The sequence below is a fragment of the Bicyclus anynana genome, chromosome 21 (assembly GCF_947172395.1).
Source record: "Bicyclus anynana chromosome 21, ilBicAnyn1.1, whole genome shotgun sequence".
NCBI classification, from domain to species: domain Eukaryota; kingdom Metazoa; phylum Arthropoda; class Insecta; order Lepidoptera; family Nymphalidae; genus Bicyclus; species Bicyclus anynana.
The window spans coordinates 9,269,590-9,291,451 of record NC_069103.1 but is presented as its reverse complement, the minus strand read 5'-3'; the positions used below and the strand labels follow the sequence as shown (position 1 = coordinate 9,291,451).

The following is a 21,862-nucleotide window of genomic DNA, read 5'->3' as shown; positions in this document are numbered from 1 at the left end:
CGCGGTCTATTATGCTGTTGCTTACATTATGAAGAACGCTAAACGCAGAATTCGCAACAAACGAGAGCTATTATGCTGTTTCTAAAGAAATATAATGAAAGAGAGCTGGATATTTAATCAAAATTATCTCATTATGGCGTGAATCTTTGACTTAATGAACGTTCCGAAACGACGGAAAGTTCGTTCGTTTCATTACGCGAGTTTTAAAATCATGTTATGAACTGTCATAAATATTGAAATGTGTATTTTTAATATTGGATTGAAAGTACTGTTTACTGACTATCTGCTTCTTCCAGGTATTAATAAAGTGTCCAAACCAAATGGTCCGGCAAATGTTCCAGAGGCTATGCATGCATGTCATACAAAGGCTGAGGTAATTATTTTACATATTAAAATATGCATATTAGATTAAATTACGGTCATAGCTACAAGCGAACTCGGATCTCAAACTATGCGAGTTAGGCTTCACATTGCCTTGTTGTCAAAGATTATTTATATGTCTATAATATTCATGTAAGCACTAGATAACTAACTAGTAATAACGTGGAATTATAACTACAGTGTATATCAAATTGAATTGTCATCAAGTACTATAGGTGTGTACCAAATATCAGATCAATCTGACGAGGGGGTAATTTTGACTGGTCTATCTCTGGTAGCCACTGCACTAAATTAGCGTGAAACATTTTACATCGATCATCAGTTGAGCGTAGTTTGAATAAATTTTGACGTAACGGTATAAAAAAATGTTTTTTTCATGTTGCAGGTCTAGTCATTGCGCCTTGTACCTGCAGGGTGTGGAGGAAGGCGATGATAGTAGTAAATTGGGCGAAGCGAGCTGTGTTACTAGGTTTATAAGGATGTTGTTATCGTTGGTAAGTCATATACATTATACACTGCATTATTAATCGATTATTCTTAAAATGTATGCATTTTAAGAAATTAAATATCACGTGTCTCAAACAGCGAAGGATAAATATTGTGAGGAAATCTGCATACAAAATAATTTTCTTAATTTTCTGCGTGTGTGAAGTCTGCCAATCTGCATTGGGCCAGCGTGGTGAACTATTGGCCTAACCCCTCTCATTCTGAGAGAAGACTCGAGACAGTGAGCCGAATATGGGTTGATAATAATGATGACGATTATTAATCTACTACGGCTCCACGGCTAAATGCCTGGACCAAGAGGTTATGGATTAGATCATTGGCCATTGACTAGTATGCTACACTTAAATCCTACTTTTTGTATTACTCTGTCGATGACCGTATTCACAAATTGATTGGTACTTCTATTTATACTTAGTATATTCCAATCATAGCCAATGTTAGGACGTGCTAAATGCAGCAGTCCACAGTTTCTGCGGGATTTGTGAAAATCAGACCTTCACATGGAGTCGCGAGGAAAAATAAAATAAAAAATCCAAAAAATTACTTTGGATTGACGCCAAGCGATTTAGCGTTCCGGTATGATGCTGTGTAAAAACGAAACCGAAAGGGGTGTGGATTTTTGTCTTGTTCCAAACAAGTCAGCTCGCTTCCACCTTAGATTGCATCATCCTTTACCATCAGGTGAGATTTTAGTCAAGGGCTAACTTGTAAAGAATAAAACTAAAAAAATAATAAATAAATAGTTATAAAGATTATGTTAATAGTTAATTTGTACCTTTTTTTTTAATAAACCAAATATAAAAACCTTATGTAGTCTGAACTTTTTATAATCACAAAAGTACTTTCTTCACTAGAGTAACTTCTAATTACACAACTTTTAGATGGAAAACGGGGCCCGATCTCATTTAAGGCACTTGACGGAGTACTTCAGCCTCTTGTACGAGTTCAGCAAGATGGGGGAGGAGGAGGGCAAGTTCATGCTGCGGGTCAACGCCATCTCCTCCATGGTCAACTTCTACCTGGGGCAGAACTCCAACACGGTATGCGACACCATGCTTAGCATGCGTTAACGATATACATGAAGAAAAAAAAAACAAATGTCGATCATTATTGATTCCCGAATTGTCAATCCTCGCCCCGCTGGACTATTGTCGAACCCACTCCTAATGAAGTCTTTCGACTAGTTGTAGGGGAATGAGAATATTGGTCATATTAAAAAAATATATAGCAAATATTCATATATTTTTTAAAAGGAATTAGTGGCGGAGTGGACTCCTTCGTCCCAACGCAACGAATGAGAGACTTTTTTTTTAACTTCGCCGCTATTGGTTGACATTTGTTTTTCTCTCGTCTTGAGATATGCCGTGGTGCGCATCGTAGGCCTGCAGTACTAATTGTAATGATATAAATAAAGAAAGAAATTTTTATTTAGAATGTACATCACACAAAGGAAAAAGAACAAAACAATAATAAAAAAAAAGAATTTTCAAAGTCGGTCCTTATATGACGGAATTATCGCTGGACATACATAAAAAAAACATACATACAGCCGAACGTAGAACCTCCTCCTTTTTGGAAGTCGGTTAAATAGTTTACAACTAGCATGATGTGATCCTAAAAGGGTCTCCACTCAGCATATTGCTGCGTCTGATCTTCAGTGGAGCCATTGAAATGACGTTTTGACGCAACTCTAGGCAAACTTCAATAAATATTAAAAATAAAAAGTAATATACAAACATAAATTATTTAATAATAAAATCGTCAGGTGGAATCTCCAAGCGACGAGGCGAGCGGAAGCGGCAGCGGGAGCGGCAGCGGCGCGGCGGAGAGCTGCGGCGACAAGCTGCGGCCCGGCGCGCTCGACAAGATGGTGGCGCTCGTGAGCGGGCTCGTGGAGCGCTCGCGCGACGCCGCCGGGCACCTCGCTCTGGACGACCCGGACGCGCGCGCTCTGTTGCATGCGAAGGTATGCCTTTGTATTTTTTTTAATAAGCAAGCGCTTAAATGCAATCATGCCTGATGGTAAGCGATGATGCAGCCTATGGTGGAACGCGCTTGCCTAGAAGATGCCTATTCACTCTTGACTTGAAGATACCCATATTGTAGGCGGTGGGGAAAACTGAAGCTGGGAGAGCATTCCACATCTTTGCAGTGCGTATAAGGTAAGAGGAACTAAACCGCTTAGTACGCGACCGAGTAATTTCGCCAACGTAGCGGTGCCGAACTCTGCGATGCCTAGCAGTCCTGTGGTAGAACGGCGAAGGTGGCACAAGATCGAACATGTCCGATTGTGTAGGCTCCATAAATCCATGTGATTGGCCGGTGTACGTGATAATGGGACTTCAATGAACCTCTGTGAACCATTGAGGAGTTCCCTCATCTGTGTTTTTGTTCTATTATCAGATTGACTGCAAACCTCCATTACATTGTAGTGCTTTAAAATACTTAATGAAAAATTAACAAACAGAATCCCATCATCAAATCCTTTTTATTTTTATTTTTTTCCTTTAAATAAAAAAGGGGGGTAAATTCTCATGGACACCCGTTTGGCTAATGCCGGACTGCTACCGGCTAAAAACCTCTCCTACCTTCAGAACAGAGATGTAACGGAGCTTCGATTCCGGTTCCGTTAAGTCGGAACTTCCGATTATTATTACACTTTCGGTTCCGACTTCGGTTCCGATACTTTTGTATCGGATGTTAATCGGAGGTCGAACGAAACAAAGCGGGCGGCGCGCGACGGCCTGTGCCGAACAGGTACATACATGTCGCGCGGGGAATCCCCCGACCCCCACTACGTGCACTCTATCATCAATTATTTTTTCACTTGTTAATTGTTATTATTTGTTACGCCCACGACACGTTTATAGGTTATAGATAATTGTTTTGATTTTTGCGGCTTATTATCTGTAAATTGTTGAATCTACACAATGAGATTCTGACTACAGGATCTCTTAACTATTTTGCAGGATTACAAAGGTGAGAAAGAAACAACTATTTCGGATTTTTACAGCGGAGTGTCCGTTAATTTTTAATTTTGTCTTTATATACAGAATTTTCATAGACAATATAGATAAAATAATATAAAATAGTAATGTTCACAGATGATATATTGATTATAAGGTCAAGTCCGCACTAGCCTAATATAGGTCTCGACCGCACTATCAATTCGCCACATTTTGGCGTTAACATAAATTCCCCCCTCTGAAACGTTAAGCGTTTAAGAATCAGTAGGAGGGTACAGGGGTAAATGCCGATTAGCTCTCTTCGCACTACTTTCCGTGCAGCGTGAAAGAGAAACGAGGTGACCCGGCTCAGGCGCTCGTTGAAGTCCTCGTATGTGATGTTGCCTTCTTGCTATAGGTAGTTCTACTTCAGTTGGAGCTCTGGTCGTTGATCCGATGAGATGAAGCGTAGTCAGACGCCGGCCGACCAGTAAGTGCCCTGGGAAGAGAGGGAGAAAGTTAGGAGAGGAAGACATAGGATGCAAGGGATGTACTATTTAGTATAGCCACCACTTGCATTTAAAACGTGCTCTGTTCCTCAAATGTGAAATGAATTCCCAACTATATTTTAAGTTTTAATATGATTCCCTGCTTGCATGATACCCTCTTCCCATAAACTACATAATTGAGGAGCATAAATATGTAGGTTGTATAAATTAAGACTTTCTTTGCACGTTTGTTACAAAGTCTAACGTTTGATTTGCTCGATTCTTGAATGAATAAAAACATGATCAATTTGCATGCAGCTGACATGACGGTTAGAAATACGAAGGTAGTCATCACACGTTGTTCTAGTAAATCTTCAATTGTGGGAGTTATCAATCGCCCACAGTGGAGAGTGATTACTAGGCAATCATACACGGTGCGTCGTGCTATTATTTTTCCCCCCAGTGGGCATACTGTAAGGGAATAATACAATGATGAATGATGGATGAATCGAGTGAGTTCGTAATGAAACAATAATTTTATTATGCAATAAATGTCTAAAATGATCCGGTGTTTTTTGTCGTACAGGTACGCTGATGAATCGTATCGAAATCTGTACCTTGTAACTGATTTAATTAACTCTGTTCGAGATAAATGAGACGCATTTTTAGCGTTAGGATATATAGAATATTTAATAATTCGTAACACATATGCGAGGCAATGCTTTAATTTAAATATACTAAAATAATTTTTAAAATTAAAAATATTTGGCTCAATAATCGCCGAGCGTGCCTTTAATTTCGACAATACGCCAAGTAAAACGTTTGAATTACACCAATATATTTTGTAATTAGGTGCGAGAAATGAATCTAGGACTGCTACGCCAGACCTAGCGGCGTGCAGCGCTGAGGATAGCTCAATTCGTGGAGTTATTATTTTAGGCTTCCCAAGCCAGAACTACCCGCGATTTTGCGCGCGCGATGTTTGAGCTGAAGTGAATGTAAGCGCGATATTCACACATTGACGCGTCGTAAAGCGAACTAACTTCGATCTTAATGTGATTGTCACAAGGCTCATATCGCGAAGTATTCAATGTGTTGCGAATGTTTGTTTTCGCTTGCATACTCTCGCACTCTTTTAAAGTATTACGTGATATTATTTGATCGCATTCTAAACTAAACGCCCTTATCCTTTGATTAGGTACTCGTATTTTAGATACAAATAAGATTGATTGAATGGACGGTGAAAGTAATTCTAGCGGCTCGAAAATTTTACAAGTCTCCAAAACTATTTGAAGTTTATTAATGCTTGAAGGTACTTGACGTGAAAATAATTTTATCATGTAAGATTGAGTAAATGAATTCCCTTGGGCCGTTGGTGAATCCCTAAGGGGTAATCGGACGCTAAAACGACCTGATTGTAAGCGAGTTGTGTATTTATCTAATTGTTGGTCACACAATTTATCGCTATTGTTAATTGATTTTTTAAATCGCAATGAATTTTGAGGTAAATCTTCGACTTCCCCGATTTTTGATATTTGTTTTACTGATTGTTCGTCTGTTGTCGCACTACAAACAAAATTGTTTGGCTTAATGTTACAGCTACTCTGTGTTATAGGTTCGGAAATAATCGACCATAATTGAGCGTTGTCTAAATATGGCTTTCCGTCACCTAATGAATTTTTAATGAACCCTATATCATCGCAGAAAATGTTGCGGTTATATTCCGAAACTTGGATTGGAGGCAGATTTAACGTTATTTTATTACTGACCTGCTCTTGGCTAATCGAAGATGCACTATAAGTGTCTTTAGATCTCGAAGATCTGGCATTACGCGACACTATATCGCGCGCCATAACAATCGCACTAATGAAACCATCTTCGATGTCTTCGCGAATATCTAGTTCATCCTGTAATTCACTTGAATTTAAGCATTCTATTTGGCACTGTAAATTTAAAAATTCGTTTTCTAAGCACTCGAATTTGTTTAATTTTATTTCTAAAGTACTTAATTGTAACGAATCTAAAGAAAATTCACTTATTACACTCAAATGATTTTTAAACCTCGTTACGCGTCGCTTTATTATGTTACGTTGTAGAACTAATTCGTCAAGAGACATCGTTTACGATTTGCAACCGCGAGTGCACTAAACAAACCGGTTCCTTATCGCTTGCGCTGACGTTCCTTTGTTACCTATTGATGCGCGGCTGGATAAATTTTAACGTTATAAATTGAGTTTAGTAATTAGTTTTACGTGCGGTGATAGTTACAATTTTTTGAATTTGATTAAGTATTAAACAATGATGGTTCACGTATGGTAAAAAGTGCGAATTCGAAAATTAGTGAATGTGTTTCATGCAAAATGGATGACTATACTAATAGTGCGTGATATTATAAGGGTTATTTTGGTTCGATGGATGCTTGTGATGTGATTGTGCAATGGATTAGTGGATGAATGGATGAATATGAATGTTTGTGAGTGGATTTGGACACTTATCTGATTTATTTCGGCCCAACGACTACGCCGGCGTCCGCTGTTCGCGTTGCGCCTGGTGCATGCGGAACTTGAACGGTCTCGGTCTGGCTGCAACGGCCTTGTTTTGTTCGGCCCCACGACTACGTGGGCGTCCGATGCTGATTATTTTTATTGCGCCTGGTACATGCGGAACTTAATGGCCCCGGCCTGGCAGCAACGATCTTCTTATGATGAGCCTGATACCGCGAAGCGATTTGACGTTTCGGTGATGGCTACTCCGACTCACGCTGGATTTGATTATTTTCTTCTCAATTTCTTTGTAGTTTTCTCACACGGTCGCCAATTATGTAAATTATTGAATCTACACAATGAGATTCTGACTACAGGATCTCTTAACTATTTTGCAGGATTACAAAGGTGAGAAAGAAACAACTATTTCGGATTTTTACAGCGGAGTGTCCGTTAATTTTTAATTTTGTCTTTATATACAGAATTTTCATAGACAATATAGATAAAATAATATAAAATAGTAATGTTCACAGATGATATATTGATTATAAGGTCAAGTCCGCACTAGCCTAATATAGGTCTCGACCGCACTATCAATTCGCCACATTTTGGCGTTAACATTATCAATGAAAGTGATCTGTTTTTGTGTGGGATAATGAAACCTAAATCCAGTTGTATTTGGAACTACTTCAATGAAGTTAATTCAGATTCGGCAAAGTGTAAACTGTGTATGAAGACGTATTCAAGAAAGGGAGGTACGACAACGTCCTTAAAAAGTCATTTGAAGTCTGTCCATGCCACTGAATATGAAGAATTCATTAAGTCAGAAACTGAAAAAAAAGATACTGTACAGCCGTCAGCCTTCGACTTCGACGCCCCTTCAGGATGCTAAAAAACAAATGACTTTAAAAGAAATTGACTATAAATCATGTTTTATTTGTCCTTAAACAAACTGACCCTGCCTCCGATTTCGATTCCGATTCCGATAAACCAAATTTGAAAACTCCGATTCCGATTTCGGTTCCGATAAAACTACCTCCGTTACATCCCTGCTTCAGAACGCTGGTGTACCTGCCATTCGGCCTACCACCAACATCCCAGTCTTTTCTCACTTTCCGAGTATCTTTTCTTCTTTCTCCTTTATTTTCATTATGCTTTCCAGAAAACTTCTTATTAGGTCTTCTTATTAGGTTAGGGTCTCACTTGATTCCAGCATTATATTAATTAAATTTTCCACAGTGATTTCTCGTCCTAGATCCTTCAACAGATCCTCACATTATGGCAATGGAACTGAATTATCCCAATCGGTCCAGACGTCTTCGAGTAATCACCTAAAATAAATACTATATTATTTTAGTTACCTTTCTCACCTGGTGCCTGCCCAGGTGTTACAGAGCAAGTCTCCACAAACACGCAGGTATTCAAAGCACATAAGACGCTACTGAAAACCTAAGGTTTCATCTGTGTGAAAATAAGTTATGTCAGGTCCTCTGGGATCTAACATTACGAAATACATACTCATACAACAGAAAAAAGGAAGATTTCACACTGTTAACATGCGACCAACAATATATCTAGTGAAGAGAAATAGACAAAATTCAACCAATGGCATGTAAGCACCACTGGTCTAGTCGGCAAAATAAATGCTATAATAGTGGATCAGTGGTAAGTAATAGTAAACGTTAATTTGTAATGTCCCCAGGGGTTTCCTTTCATCTACCAGCAAACGCGCGACTGTCTGAACCTGCAGCAGACGCGCTCGCTGATATTCGCGCTGTGTCGCTGGAACGAGGCGCTCGCGCAGAAGATCGTCAACATGATCTTCCAGGCGATCGCTAAACATTGCGAGGTAATAAAAAGCTGCAATATTCCTATATTTCGTGTAATTTTACAATTATAATAAACTGCCACATGAAGCTACTAGTATGTCTCTCAAAAAGTTCATAGTATTTATTATACGCAAGCTTATAGGCAACGTGTTATTATAGTGTTAAGGATTATATAGATGATAAAATGGCTTGGTGTTGAACTGCGCTATACGACTGTGTACTTAGTTCTTTATAAGTATGTAAAATGTTGGTAACCAAAAAAAATAAACCTCGGCTGAGTTTGTTGTGGGCTCTTCTCGGACCAAGGCGTGTTTGGAACCCTAGTAACTTCAATTTTAAGATTTCGACTTTAATTACCACCATTAAATCATGACATAACTTGACTTTTCAAAAGTGCTTGTAAACTAATTGATATAAACGAAATTTAAATTTGAATTATAGTTACTAGCGGACCTAATCAAGCTTTGCTTTGACTTATTCAACTTATCAACTTCACCCCATTGGCTGGTGCAGTTACGCAAGTAACCAATAAAGCTTAATCTATCAGCGACAAACAGAACTAACATAGTTAAATTGTATACCCGCGACTTTCCGCCTCTTAACCGCCTTAATCAAAATCCGTTCTAACTAAAACTACCTCTCCACCAAGAATTGATTGGTATTGCTCTCTCTTTCATTGAAATGAGGCGAAAGATTCACAATATATCCACAATTTTCATAATTGTGGTCTCCCGATGGTCCGCGCGGGCCGGGAGGGGAGGGGGGGGGGGTAGGGACAACCCACCACCTCCCATGGCCCCTCCGACTTCGCAGTCATTCGGGCCGAATCAGTAGGAGGGCGGGCCCGGTACTTGCTCTTCGCGATTTTCCCGGGCCGCCTTCTTGACTCCCTACAAATTCTTTATTCTTCGTCCTTGTCCCTGTAATCGCGCCTATCTCCCCCTTCTGGGGCAGCGACACCACTATCCAGGAGACTCCCTTCGTCCCCCGTGGACCCGTCACTGGCACCAATGCGCTCTAGTCACGTCGCCTCTTGTGCCACCGGTGCGCGAACTCCCGCAGCCAATGAGGGGGGTAGCGATGCCCCGCTCGCACGGCTTTATACCCGCGCAGTCCGTTCCCCCCATCGCCCGCATATCATGGAAGTGTCATCAACGAACTTGCCAAGCTATAATATGGCCCATACTATGCAAATGATTCACATTTGTACGCAGTTTCCTCAATGAAATGCGCGTTTGTTTCAGAGCTGCGGCCCATTTTTTAAGCTGCTAACGCTGCTGGTGGAGGGCAGCGGCGGCGGCGCGGGCGCGGGCGCCGGCCTGCCGTGCTTCACGCAGCTGGTGCTGGCGCGCCTGTGGGACGCGGCCGACGTGTGCCCGCACGCCGCGCTCGAGTGGCTCGCTATGCAGGTGAACAATAAACTTTTTTTCACGAATATATATTTTTTTTGTAATAGAAAAATATTTGCCATAGTTTTAAATATGACCAATATTCCCATTCCCCTCCAACTAGTCGGGAAAGACTGTACTAGGAGTGGGTACGACAATAGACCAACGGGGCGGGGATCGAACCATCACCCCTCGGTGGTGAGTCCGACCGCTCTTACCGTTGAGCTATTGAGGCTTAAAGCCACACAGAACAGACAACGCTAAAAGCGTTAGCTAATAGAAGTAGCAAGGGGGCGTGGCCCGCGTACACCCGGGTGTGACATCGCAAGCGTGTGCGCGCATGTACTAGCAGTCTTGTTTCATTCTGTGACAAAAGGAATAAATAATATTCAACTCTAAAGTAAGGGTGACATATTTCATATTTATCTAATTAATGCGGGTTCCAAAAATTATATTCTCAACAGCAATTTGTATCTTCTATCCGTAAAAAATACTATCGACCTGCTTATAAATTATAAATAATATAGGCCCATTTTGGGCCATGTCCTTTAAATATATAAAAAAAATGCTGTTTTGTATCTTTGTTTGTTGGTAAACAGTACTCAAAATGCTGTTTAGTATCTTTGTTTGTTGGATCATCAAGAAAGGCTGTAGTATATATGAGTATATTGATACTGATACAAAGTGCTTGTGACGATGGGCAGGTGCCGCGCAACAAGGCGGCGCACGCGTGGGCGCTGCGCACGGCGGACCGCTGGCTGGAGGCGCAGCTGCTGGCGGCGGGCGCGGCGCGCGTGCGGGCGGCGGCGGCGCTGCTGCTGGTGGCGCTGGTGCCGTCGCAGCACTTCCGCGCGGGGTACGCGCGCGCGCGCCCGCTGCCCGCGCCCGCGCTGCACCTGGCCAAGCTGCCGGACACCGCGCACCACACGCTGCACCAGGTGAGTTTTTTTTTTATCTTTTTTTATTCTGTACAAGTTAGCCCTTGACTACAATCTCACCTGATGGTAAGTGATGATGCAGTCTAAGATGGAAGCGGGCTAACTTGTTAGGTGGAGGATGAAAATTCAGACTCCTTTCGGTTTCTACATGACATCGTACCGGAACGCTAAATCGCTTGGCGGTACGTCTTTGTCGGTAGGGTGGTAACTAGCCACGGCCGAAGCCTCCCACCAGCCAGACCAGGACAAATTAAGAAAACCTCAATCAGCCCATCCGGGGATCGAACCCAGGACCTCCGTCTAGTAAGTCCACTGCGCATACCACTGCGCCACGGAGGCCGTCAAAATGAGTGTCTTGTATTGAAAAAAAAATTGGTTATCTGTAAATGTAGGGAAGATGACAGTTTTATAAATTAGAAATATGCTAATAGTAACCGAGTATCTATGGTTGAAATTTTCTTAGATGTCCATTTTAAAAAACAATAATGGCCGACTATGAATCAAAGACAATCAGTAGGGTTGAGGAGTTAACGGCGGGCATCGTAACGATATCAAGATTACTACTCGTAAGATATCTTTTACGCTATTGAATAACGTGAGCATATTTATTGTATAACATTTTCATTAAAAAACTATATTTAAAATAAAATGATTATAAAATATCAATTTTCCATCTTTAAACTAACAACAATTCAATTATTAAAGAATCATTCATTATCATTTATCGATAAGTTAACGCTCGATGTAATTTACCCATCCTTGCTTTTCATAGACAATCTAACGTTACGAAATGACAAATTGCCGTAATCGTAGATAAGCTGTGCAAATTAATCTCGTTCTGATTTTGTTTTTCAGAAAATAAATGCGATTAAATCGTAAATTCGGTGTAGCCTTTGGTGTAATTCGTACTGTACGCATATAACAAAGGATTTAGACATTTAATTATTTAGAAAGTACGTTTAACTTAAGTGAAATATGTGTTTTTTGTGACAAGACGGGTTTGCTATGATCATAAGACATCTAAAGAAATTTCGAGTATTACTTTAGGAGCTACAGGGATTAAAAGGGTCAAATTTGCGGCGTCAAAAGTCTGTTACTCGCTAATGATTTTAAACTTATTTCGTGGTTGTTCATTATGAATGTTATTTAAACGGGTACATACCACGATAAAACGACGAGATTTTTATTGTCGATATTTCGACCCAGTTGCATGGATCGTGGTCACGACGGGACTGAAGTTGCGAGATGAGAAGTGAAGTCAGCTGTTAGGGGCAGAATCGATCTACCCTCTTTCTTGTTCTTTTTCTTTTTTCAACGACATCGCGTTTTTGGCTGTTTACTATGTTTTTGGCTGTTTATTTGTTGTTTTGTTTTGTGTTTGTTTCTGTTACTCGAGTTTACCTAATGATTTATCTTGATAATTTTGTTTCAGGTTTACACAATGTTATTGGGAAAATTGAAAGCGGCTCGAAAGTACACAGACATCGCGGTGCACGGAACTATGAAGCTGACGGCTTACTTTGGTGTCATGTCCTATTGCGTCGTCAGCAGGGTGGAAAAACTTATGGTGAGTGCTTTGTATCCATGAGTTTCTGAGGGGGAAGAGATCAAATTAAAATATTTTAATTTTATGTTTTTTCGTTAGATTGTTGGTTTGTTTGTTTCAAACGTAAACAAAACTTCGGATTATGATATTTTGGGTTAGAGACCTTTTTTTTCCTGTAAGGGGATTTTTCTTGTAGGGGCGAAAATCTTCATGGACACCCGTTTGGGTAGTGCCGGACTCTTACCGGATCATTCGGCCTACCACCAACGTCGCAGTCTTTTCTCACTTTCCGAGTAGGTGTGGAGTGGATTTAGAGGCCTGCGTCGTTATAAGAAATATGGAGCTTTTATTTCTTCCAAGAAATACATAGTAAATTTTTTTAACACTGAGTTGGGAAGATGGTACTTTGTTCCCAGCCATTATGATTCAAACATCAAAAATTCATATATATCTATTAAGCTTAGTATACAAGCTCTTTTAAAACGTCAAGTTATGGTGGTAACATCAACATCAGGAGGGCTATTCTGTAACGTTTTGTATAACTCTCAAGTGTTAGCATCAATTTCACATTTAGAGTACTCTTATATCTTAATAATATATCTTACTATAGTTTTTTTTTTTTAGATAGAGAGATATAATAGAGGTTGATTTGAAACTCGCACTTGCATGTTATACAAAACATCGTTACAGAATAGCCTTACTGATAGTAATCGTTACGAAATTAGACATTAACACCCTAAGCCTGTCAACCCGTAAAGGTTAATTACGCTCCTTATTACCTTTCCTATGGGATAGTTTATGGCCATGTAGTTGTGGCCGTTAAGATAGGCCGATAATGGTTTTTTTTTTAATAATTACGTGTGCCAGTACATACATATATTGTTTCTCCTTTAATAGTTCGGCCAGTATTTTATGGACTTGTGGGAGTTGTACCACCCAGCGATTTCGGAGCCGTCGGTGGCGGTACACCCGAACAAGCAGGCGCTGCTGACGTTCTGGCACGCGGTGACGGTCGACTGTCCGGAGAACGTTCAGCTGATGCTCACCAACCAGAGGCTCACCAAGCACATCGCCTTCAATTACATACTGTGAGTCACATTTGAAATAATACTGAAACTCATGATGGGCTAGTTGACGTTTTATTTTTAAATAAACTTAAATTGTTCATTATAGTTCTACTGATGAAAAGAAAATACTAAAGACCAACACATTACATATTTTATTTCCTTATTTTACCTTACAATGTTGTCCTATTCGTAAACTCATCGTATTTCCTTATTTTACCTTACAATGTTATCCTATTCGTAAACTCATCATTAATCTTAGCCATTCTTCACAATAATTACTTGAACCTCCACTCACCAATTCAAACCTCCGTGCTGACCACGTTTGTAACAGAAACTGCGTTAAGTAACATGTATTTGATTTACACAACAGCCAAACTTCCACCAAAAATACTTCAGGAGTCCGAGATAGTAAAAAGCACCAGGACCACACACTGATCCCTTTTATAGATTTTTGAATATTAATAACAAAAGATGTTTAACATTCTCTATTTAAATTTCTGTTTAGAATAATTACAATTTATTTTTTTATTTTTGAAGTAGGTTTAATAGATACTTTCCGAAAACCATGACACTAGGGATAGGGATAGGGTAGGGTAGGGGTAGAGTAGTGTAGAGTAGAGATAGGGAAGAAGTGCACATAACTCAAAGCGAAGCTTGACTGGGACAGCTAGATGTTAATAAAAAACACAATGTCAACTTTACTAGAGCCATACTCGATGTGCACTGTTTATAAACAAACAAATTAAAAATGAGGGTATTAATTGCTATAGTCTTGCAAGTTCGTTGATAACACACACATGACATGCGGGCAACGGGCGGAAAGACTGTGCGGGTGTAAAATCTTTTTTGTTTTTGCGCGGGTTTTTCATTCATCACTACACGCCGACTACCGACAAAGACGTACCGCCAAGCGATTTAGCGTTCCGGTACGATGTCGTGCAGAAACCGAAAGGAGTGTGGATTTCCATTCTCCTCCTAACAAGTTAGCCCGCTTCCATCTTAGACTGCATCATCACTTACCATCAGGTGAGATTGTAGTCAAGGGCTAACTTGTAAAGAATAAATAAAAAAAAAAAGTTCTCCACTATATAAATTTTCTAATCAACTTAGGCGCTTCACTACAGTTCGTTTCATGTAGGATGTTGCGGGTGACAGTTCGTTTCACTCTTGAAAGTTTGCCGCGATTCACGACAATAGTACGTATTATGAACGTCATACAGGCTACTGTCACCGTACCCATGCTATCTAAAAAACACTAGCGCTCTGTATTAACTGACACAAGTAAGTAGTAGTAGTAGTCAAGGGCTTACTTGTCTATACTAATATTATAAAGAGGAAAACTTCGTTTGTATGTTTGTTTGTTTGTTTGTTTGTTTGTTTGTTTGTTTGATTGTAATGAATAGGCTCAAAAACCACTGGACCGATTTTAAAAATTCTTTCACCATTCGGAAGCTACATTATCCACAAGTAACATAGGCTTAATTTTATTTTGGAAAAAATAGGGTTCCGTAAGGTATTTGGGTTTTACGGACACAAGGTGTAAAAAATCAACCAGAAAAGTAGGGTAGGGCTAGGTAGGAGTAGGGTAGGGGTAGGGTAGGGGTAGGGGAGGCTAGGGGTAGGGTAGGGGTAGGATAGGGGTAGTTAAAAGTTTACATCGAGTTTCACGCGGAAGAAGTCGCGGGCGTCGGCTAGTAAAGAATAAAAAAAAAACGCCCTTCGCCCCGCGCGCAACATCTCGAGTGTTACGAACGAAGTTGCCAAGCTACAACAAGTCTCCGTCTCCCAGCGCGGACCACGAGGACGGCGAGGTGGTGGCGTACAACCGGGCCATGCTGCCGCCGTACTACGCGCTGCTGCGGATGTGCTGCCGCCGCTCGGCCGCGTTCGCGCGCACGCTGGCGCAGCACCAGAACATCCACTGGGCGTTCCGCAACATCGCGCCGCACGCGCACCTCTACCCCGGCGCTGCGGACGAGCTGCTCAGGTCGGATGCCGTTTCATCTATACTAATATTATAAACAGAAAAACTTTGTTTGTATTTTTTTTTTTAAATAAATATATATACTTAAACAATACACATGACTATCTAGCCCCAAAGTAAGCATACAGAGTAGCTTGTGTTATGGGTGCTAAGATAGTTGATATTATAATATTAATATACAATTATATACTACATATAAATACTTATATAATGTATAAATACACACAGACACTGGAAAATACCCATGCTCATCACACAAATATTTTCCAGTTGTGGGAATCGAACCCACGGCCGTGGACGCAGTAAGCAGGGTCACTACCCACTGCGCCACGCGGCCACATGTTTGTTTGTTTGTTTGTAATGAATAGGGTCAAAAACTACTGGACCGATTTTAAAAATTCTTTCACCATTCGAAAGCTACAGTATCCACAAGTAACATAGGCTAAATTTTATTTTGAAAAAATAAACTTGTTTGAACACGCCAATCTCAGGAACTACTGGTCCGATTTAAAAAGTTCTTTAAGTGTTAGATAGCCCTTTTATCGAGGAAGGTTTTTTTTTTATTTTTTACAAGTTAGGAGGAGGATGAAAATCCACACCCCTTTCGGTTTCTACACGGCATCGTACCGGAACGCTAAATCGCTTGGCGGTACGTCTTAGTCAATAGGGTGGAAGCCTCCCACCAGCCAAACCTTAACCTTGTGAACCTTATGGACATGTCAGTAAAGTGCATTATGGATTAAGTACCTATATGCTTGTTTATTTTAAACTCGCCGTTACCTACAATATAATCATAAGCAATTGTGAACTTTAAGGACCTTGTAACAAAGTCCTTTGTATCAGTATTTATTAACTTTTTACAGGTTGGCACGGATACTGGCGGCACGGGGCGGCTCCGGCGCGGCGAGCACGCCCGAGGGCACCGACGCACGGGAGGCCGCCGCGTTTCGTAGAAGCACGCTCTCCGCGTACTTACAGGGTATGTTTATTACATTTTGTAGTGTGTAGACACCTTTAATATAAATATACTCAGAGGCACAATTTTTTTAATTTTAATATATTCGCGTCATATTAAAGTGGGTGGATAATTGTGCCTCTGAGTATATATTACTACGTTAAGTAAAAACTTTCTAAACACCTTTACAAAAATTTTGGAAATGAAGAAAAAAGAAAGAAAGAAACGTTTATCCTAAAATTATGGCACAAACCACATTGGCTAAGCAGTATTTAAGCGTCCGACGCCTCAACCATGAGAAGAGAGAAGAGAAGCATCATGGAGGATTATCAAATTTTTCACAACTTAAATGTTGAAGGAGTTCAGAAAAATATTTAATTTCTATATATTTTGATATAATCTACTATATAAAAATAAGTCTGGTTTTCGTATAACTCCAGAACGCACGAACCGATTTCCACAGTTTTGCATTCGTTGGAAAGGTCTTGGGCTTTATGGCAAAGAAAATTCAGGAAAAATTTCAACGTATTGTAGGGGTAGGGTAGGGTTAGGGTAGGAGTAGGGTGGGGGTAGGGTAGGGGTAAGGTAGAGGTAGTTGAAAGTTTACATCGAGTTTCAACGGACGAAGTCGCGGGCTTCCGCTAGTTTTTGTATAACTGTGTGACCCACAAACTATTTTACATCCATTATTATTACTCTATAATACATAAATTAATATTCGTCATCAACCCATATTCGGCTCACTGCTGAGCTCGAGTCTCCTCTCAGAATGAGAGGGGTTAGGCCAATAGTCCACCACGCTGGCCCAATGGGGATTGGCAGACTTCACACACGCAGAGAATTAAGATAATTCTCTGGTATGCAGGTTTCCTCACGATGTTTTCCTTCACCGATTGAGACACGTGATATTTAATTTCTTAAAATGCACACAACTGAAAATTTGGTGCATGCCCCGGACCGGATTCGAATCCACACCCTCCGGAATCGGAGGCAGAGGTCATATCCACTGGGCTATCATAAATAAATATATTACGTCGAAAATAAAGTCTAGAAAACTATGCATAGAATTGAATAGATCAGTTTATAGATTAACAGTTGTGTTATTTGTATCAATGTTGGCAAACAGGCAAGGAAAATAAGTAGAACTGTAGTGTTATTATGTTTTGTTACAAGGTCTATATGTACTTGCAGGTGCTAGTTTTTAATTCACCTCTATCTTTCTCTTTCTATAGTATCGTGTTGGATAAAGAGAGATACGCTTGAATTCGAACCGATTGTGTGAGCCGCGATTGCCCAGCGATTTATCTCGCATGCGATGCGAGATAAATCGCTTATATTATGAGTATCTTGGCAACGCCCACCTCTTGCCCCACCTACTTTTTGGTCTATAAAAGACGAAGCAAAGGTCGAAAACGACACTTTGCAATTGCACGTTGTAGAGTCAACATCTCCTGAGGATGCTCCGGTTTCGGGGTGAAACGTACGTAGAGAGTATTTTGTCGGACCTGGGTGACGTTGTCGCATGGGTTCGCCGAATTTTCGCGGATGATAGCAAAATAAATAAATCATTATATAATCATGATGAACTTCCGCAAAGTAACGCCTGCTTCTATCCAATGTGTGGAGTTTGCCAATCCGCATTGGGCCAGCGTGGAGGACTATTGGCCTAACTCATTCTGAGAGGAGACTCGAGCTCAGCAGTGAGCCGAATATGGGTTGATAACGACTACCGATTTATAAAAATATCTTTACGTATAAGTTTTGCTAAAGTGTGTAAAGTGAAGTCTATCCCATTCCAACCATAATTCTCTATGTTCGATGCTATTATATCCACCATTAACAATAAATAAAGTTTATTAAAATAAATAAATAAATAATAATTGGACAGTGTTTGCAGGGCTGAACGGGCGCACCTGCTGGACGACGCTCATCTCTGCGTTCTGCACGCTCGTCGAGAACGAGGACGACCGACTCTACGTCGTGTGCAACGGCGGCCTGCAAATGACATTCGAGGTCAGTGCAATAGGGTAGATGTCTCATATCAAATTTAATATAAACAATATTAATTTCGCATAGTGTATGAAATAAGCGTCCGAAATGTATCGAATATTATTTAATAAAAATTAAGGATTTCTTATTAAATATTTTTTAAAACTTTCCAGACGTTAAAAACGCTGTCGTCTATTTTGTGACGTCACAATGTTACTTGATGTACTATTATTTTTGTCAAACGCTCCGTTTGTAAGGGATTTGTTAACGTGACGTCATGAAACAGTTGAAATATCACTATCACTATAGACCATCATACATTCTTTCATTCATTCATTCTTCTAGGCCAGTTCCGCACTTGGTCCTTCGGAGTAGGTGCCCGCTGGTTATATAAGCGTAACTTTGAATATGACCAAATGCTGATATAAATGTGACTCCCACAGGCTCTACACAGTCTCCACGCGGTGTACGTGGAAGGCGGGGCTGGCGTGGGCGGTGTGGGCGCGGGCGTGGGCGCGGGCAGCGGGGCAGTCCGCGCGGAGCTGGTGGCGGCGCTGCGGTGGGCGCGGGCGCTGTGCCGCACGCTGCGGCTGCGGAGGGACGCGAAGGAGGCGCGCGGACTGCTGCTCGCGTGCAAGGACTGGCCCGAGTGCGCGCGCCGCCTGCTGACGCTGCTCAACTTGCACCAGAGGACGCCTCGGCTGCCTTACGCGGCGCTCGGTAAGGGCTTATTCATGATTGATTTAGAAGCTTGTGACTGTTACTGAATATTCGAAATTAATTACAACCTGATTCATATTGACGTCACGGAAGTATAATTGGGTTTGTGTCGAGCGCGTGTTGATGCCCCTGCGTTCCGAATGATCATTATAACTACATGATATAGATATAAAAGCCCAGCGGATATGACCTGCCTCCGATTTCGGAGGGCGTAGGTTCGAATCCGGTCTGGGGCTTGCACCTCCAATTTTTCAGTTGTGTGCATTTGAAGAAACTAAATATCACATGACTATATAACGGTGAAGGAAAAACATCGTGAGGAAACCTGCATACCTGAGAATTTTCGCAATTTTCTACGTGTATGAAGTCTGCCAATCCGCATTGAGCCAGCGTGGTGGACTATTGGCCTAACCCCTCTCATTTTGAAAGGAGACTCGTGTTTTGCAGTGAGCCGAATGTGGCTTGATAACCTAGATATAATTAGAAGTGAACCTGATATAAGTGAAGAAATCATGTGATTCATTAGAAGCACATGATTAATGTCCATAATACGTCAATATTACTTTCAAATCATGAGATTAATAGATTTTTTAATTTTATAATTTGAGGGTTTTTTAATGAATGAAGAAGTTTCAATATGAGTCAACACATTGGTCTGGTCATACTGAAACAGTTTTACTATGGTTGTTTGTGTGTCAGGCGTGGTCCGCGAGCTGGTGCTGATCGGCGGGTGCGCGGCGCTGGGCGCGCTGGTGCCGCTGGCGGCGGGCGCGCACGCAGCCGCCCGCGCCGCGTCCCGCCCGCGCGCGCGCACGCCGCACGCGCCCGCACACTCGCTGCGCACCGCGCTCTACCGCCCCTACCACAAGTTTATTGGTGACTATGACTTAGTGTATACTGGAGATTGCTGTACAATTTATCTACTGGAGATTATTATACGACTGACGAATTTCTCAATAAGGATGATGACAGTTTTTTAAATTTTATATAAATTAAAAGTATGCTAATAGTAAAGCAATTTTGTAAAAGTAACAGGGTATCTGCGATCATTACTTTCGGAGCTACAGGGATTTAAAGAGTCAGATTTGCGGCGCTGCCGCGGATCCCTGAATAACGCCCCATACAGAATGGCATGATTTAGTGACGTCCTTGGCTTGCTGATCGATAGGTTTGTATGGGCGTTCAAACAAAATTATTGTTTTATGTTTATAGTTCATTTATTGAAAAATGTCACATTTAATGTAAGGAAGCTAAAACTGTATGAATTTTCATCTAATTACGATTTTATAATCTTCTTTATTTTGCAAATATCCAGACAATCTTTGCTTTTTATGAATAAATTAGTTAACATTGACCCGAATGTATCATAAAAATCAATATATTCAAACCTAGTCATCATCCCCATTACGTCAATAGGCTTCTCGCCTGCTGTACAAAACTAAGAAGATTTTTTGCATATAGGCAGTTAAGATACCTAGAAACTCTAACCACATTTTTATTTGTGAAAATTATCTCGTAATTGTAATATTTTTATAAAACAAAATTGTATTTTTATCACGTCACCGCAAACGCCAGTCATAAACTGTGACGCCAGTACATTCGCTACAAGGCATCAGTTTGTGATTGGCGGATGAGTGACGTGATATATCACATCCCGGCAAACGCCAATCACGCTGTTATCTCTATGAATGACGTCACTTGCTAATGTATTGTGTTTCGGCGGCAAAAATTTGACGTAGATATTTTTTCATTTATATTATTTTTTTTACTGGTTATTATTAGCGGGACAAAATAAAATATAGCTTATAATACTTCCATAATTCAGTTTAAACACAGTTTACAAAAGAGGCAAGTAGCCTATTAGATCGGCTCACATATTTACAGTGCAAATGGAAAAAAAATATTGTCGGTTGTTCGACTTGTTCTGATTGAGAAGCTTCTATTTCATACACTTGGACTTACCTCCGAATGTTCTTTTGTTCTTATTGAGAAGCATTTATCTCACACATGTGCTGTCGCTAACCTCATAAAAAAGCTCAAAGTCACTCAACGGGTGATGGAGCGAGCTATGCTTGGTGTTTCTCTGCGTGATCGAATCAGAAATAAGGAGATCCGCAGAAGAACCAAAGCCACTAATATAGCTCAGCGAGTCGAGTCGCGAAGCTGAAATTGCAATGGGCAGGCCACATAGTTCGAAGAGCCGATGGACGTTGGGGTCCCAAGGTGTTGGAATGGCGACCCCGCACCGGAAAGCGCAGACTTGATCGACCCCCCTCTTGGTGGACTGAGGATATCAAGCGGGTTGCGGGGAGCCGCTGGAAGCTGGCGGCTCGAGACCGTTTTGTTTGGAAGTCCATGCAAGAGGCCTATGTCCAGCAGTGGACGTCCATCGGCTGATAATGATGATGATGATGATGTGCTGCCGGTTGTTCATCATGTTCTGACTGAGCTTGTATTCCAGACACGTGTTGCCGCGTGGCGCGCAGTCAGCGCTGCATGTCGGAGCAGCTGGTGCTGCTGTCAGCGCTGTGCGCGCTGGAGGCGGTGCCGCTGAGGTTCAACTACTTCGCCGCCTTCTGGAGGGACGTGGCCGCTTCGCCGGTATTACTTACTTACAAACACAATACACACAACACTACTTA

General features: G+C 41.1%; 1 protein-coding gene across 1 annotated transcript in view; it reads left to right on the top strand.

The window, feature by feature from the left end:
• Window positions 1–21,862, top strand: part of LOC112044342 (ubiquitin carboxyl-terminal hydrolase puf) — a 70,493-nt gene that overhangs the window by 36,286 nt on the left and 12,345 nt on the right. Inside the window, exons 40-54 of the mRNA XM_024080161.2 lie at window positions 297–373; window positions 767–875; window positions 1,770–1,928; window positions 2,654–2,854; window positions 8,507–8,653; window positions 9,878–10,042; window positions 10,726–10,959; window positions 12,392–12,526; window positions 13,403–13,593; window positions 15,362–15,559; window positions 16,420–16,535; window positions 18,409–18,524; window positions 18,944–19,220; window positions 19,920–20,096; window positions 21,682–21,821. Coding sequence (XP_023935929.1) covers window positions 297–373; window positions 767–875; window positions 1,770–1,928; window positions 2,654–2,854; window positions 8,507–8,653; window positions 9,878–10,042; window positions 10,726–10,959; window positions 12,392–12,526; window positions 13,403–13,593; window positions 15,362–15,559; window positions 16,420–16,535; window positions 18,409–18,524; window positions 18,944–19,220; window positions 19,920–20,096; window positions 21,682–21,821 — 2,442 coding nt within the window. The remainder of the gene's footprint in view (window positions 1–296; window positions 374–766; window positions 876–1,769; window positions 1,929–2,653; window positions 2,855–8,506; window positions 8,654–9,877; window positions 10,043–10,725; window positions 10,960–12,391; window positions 12,527–13,402; window positions 13,594–15,361; window positions 15,560–16,419; window positions 16,536–18,408; window positions 18,525–18,943; window positions 19,221–19,919; window positions 20,097–21,681; window positions 21,822–21,862) is intronic.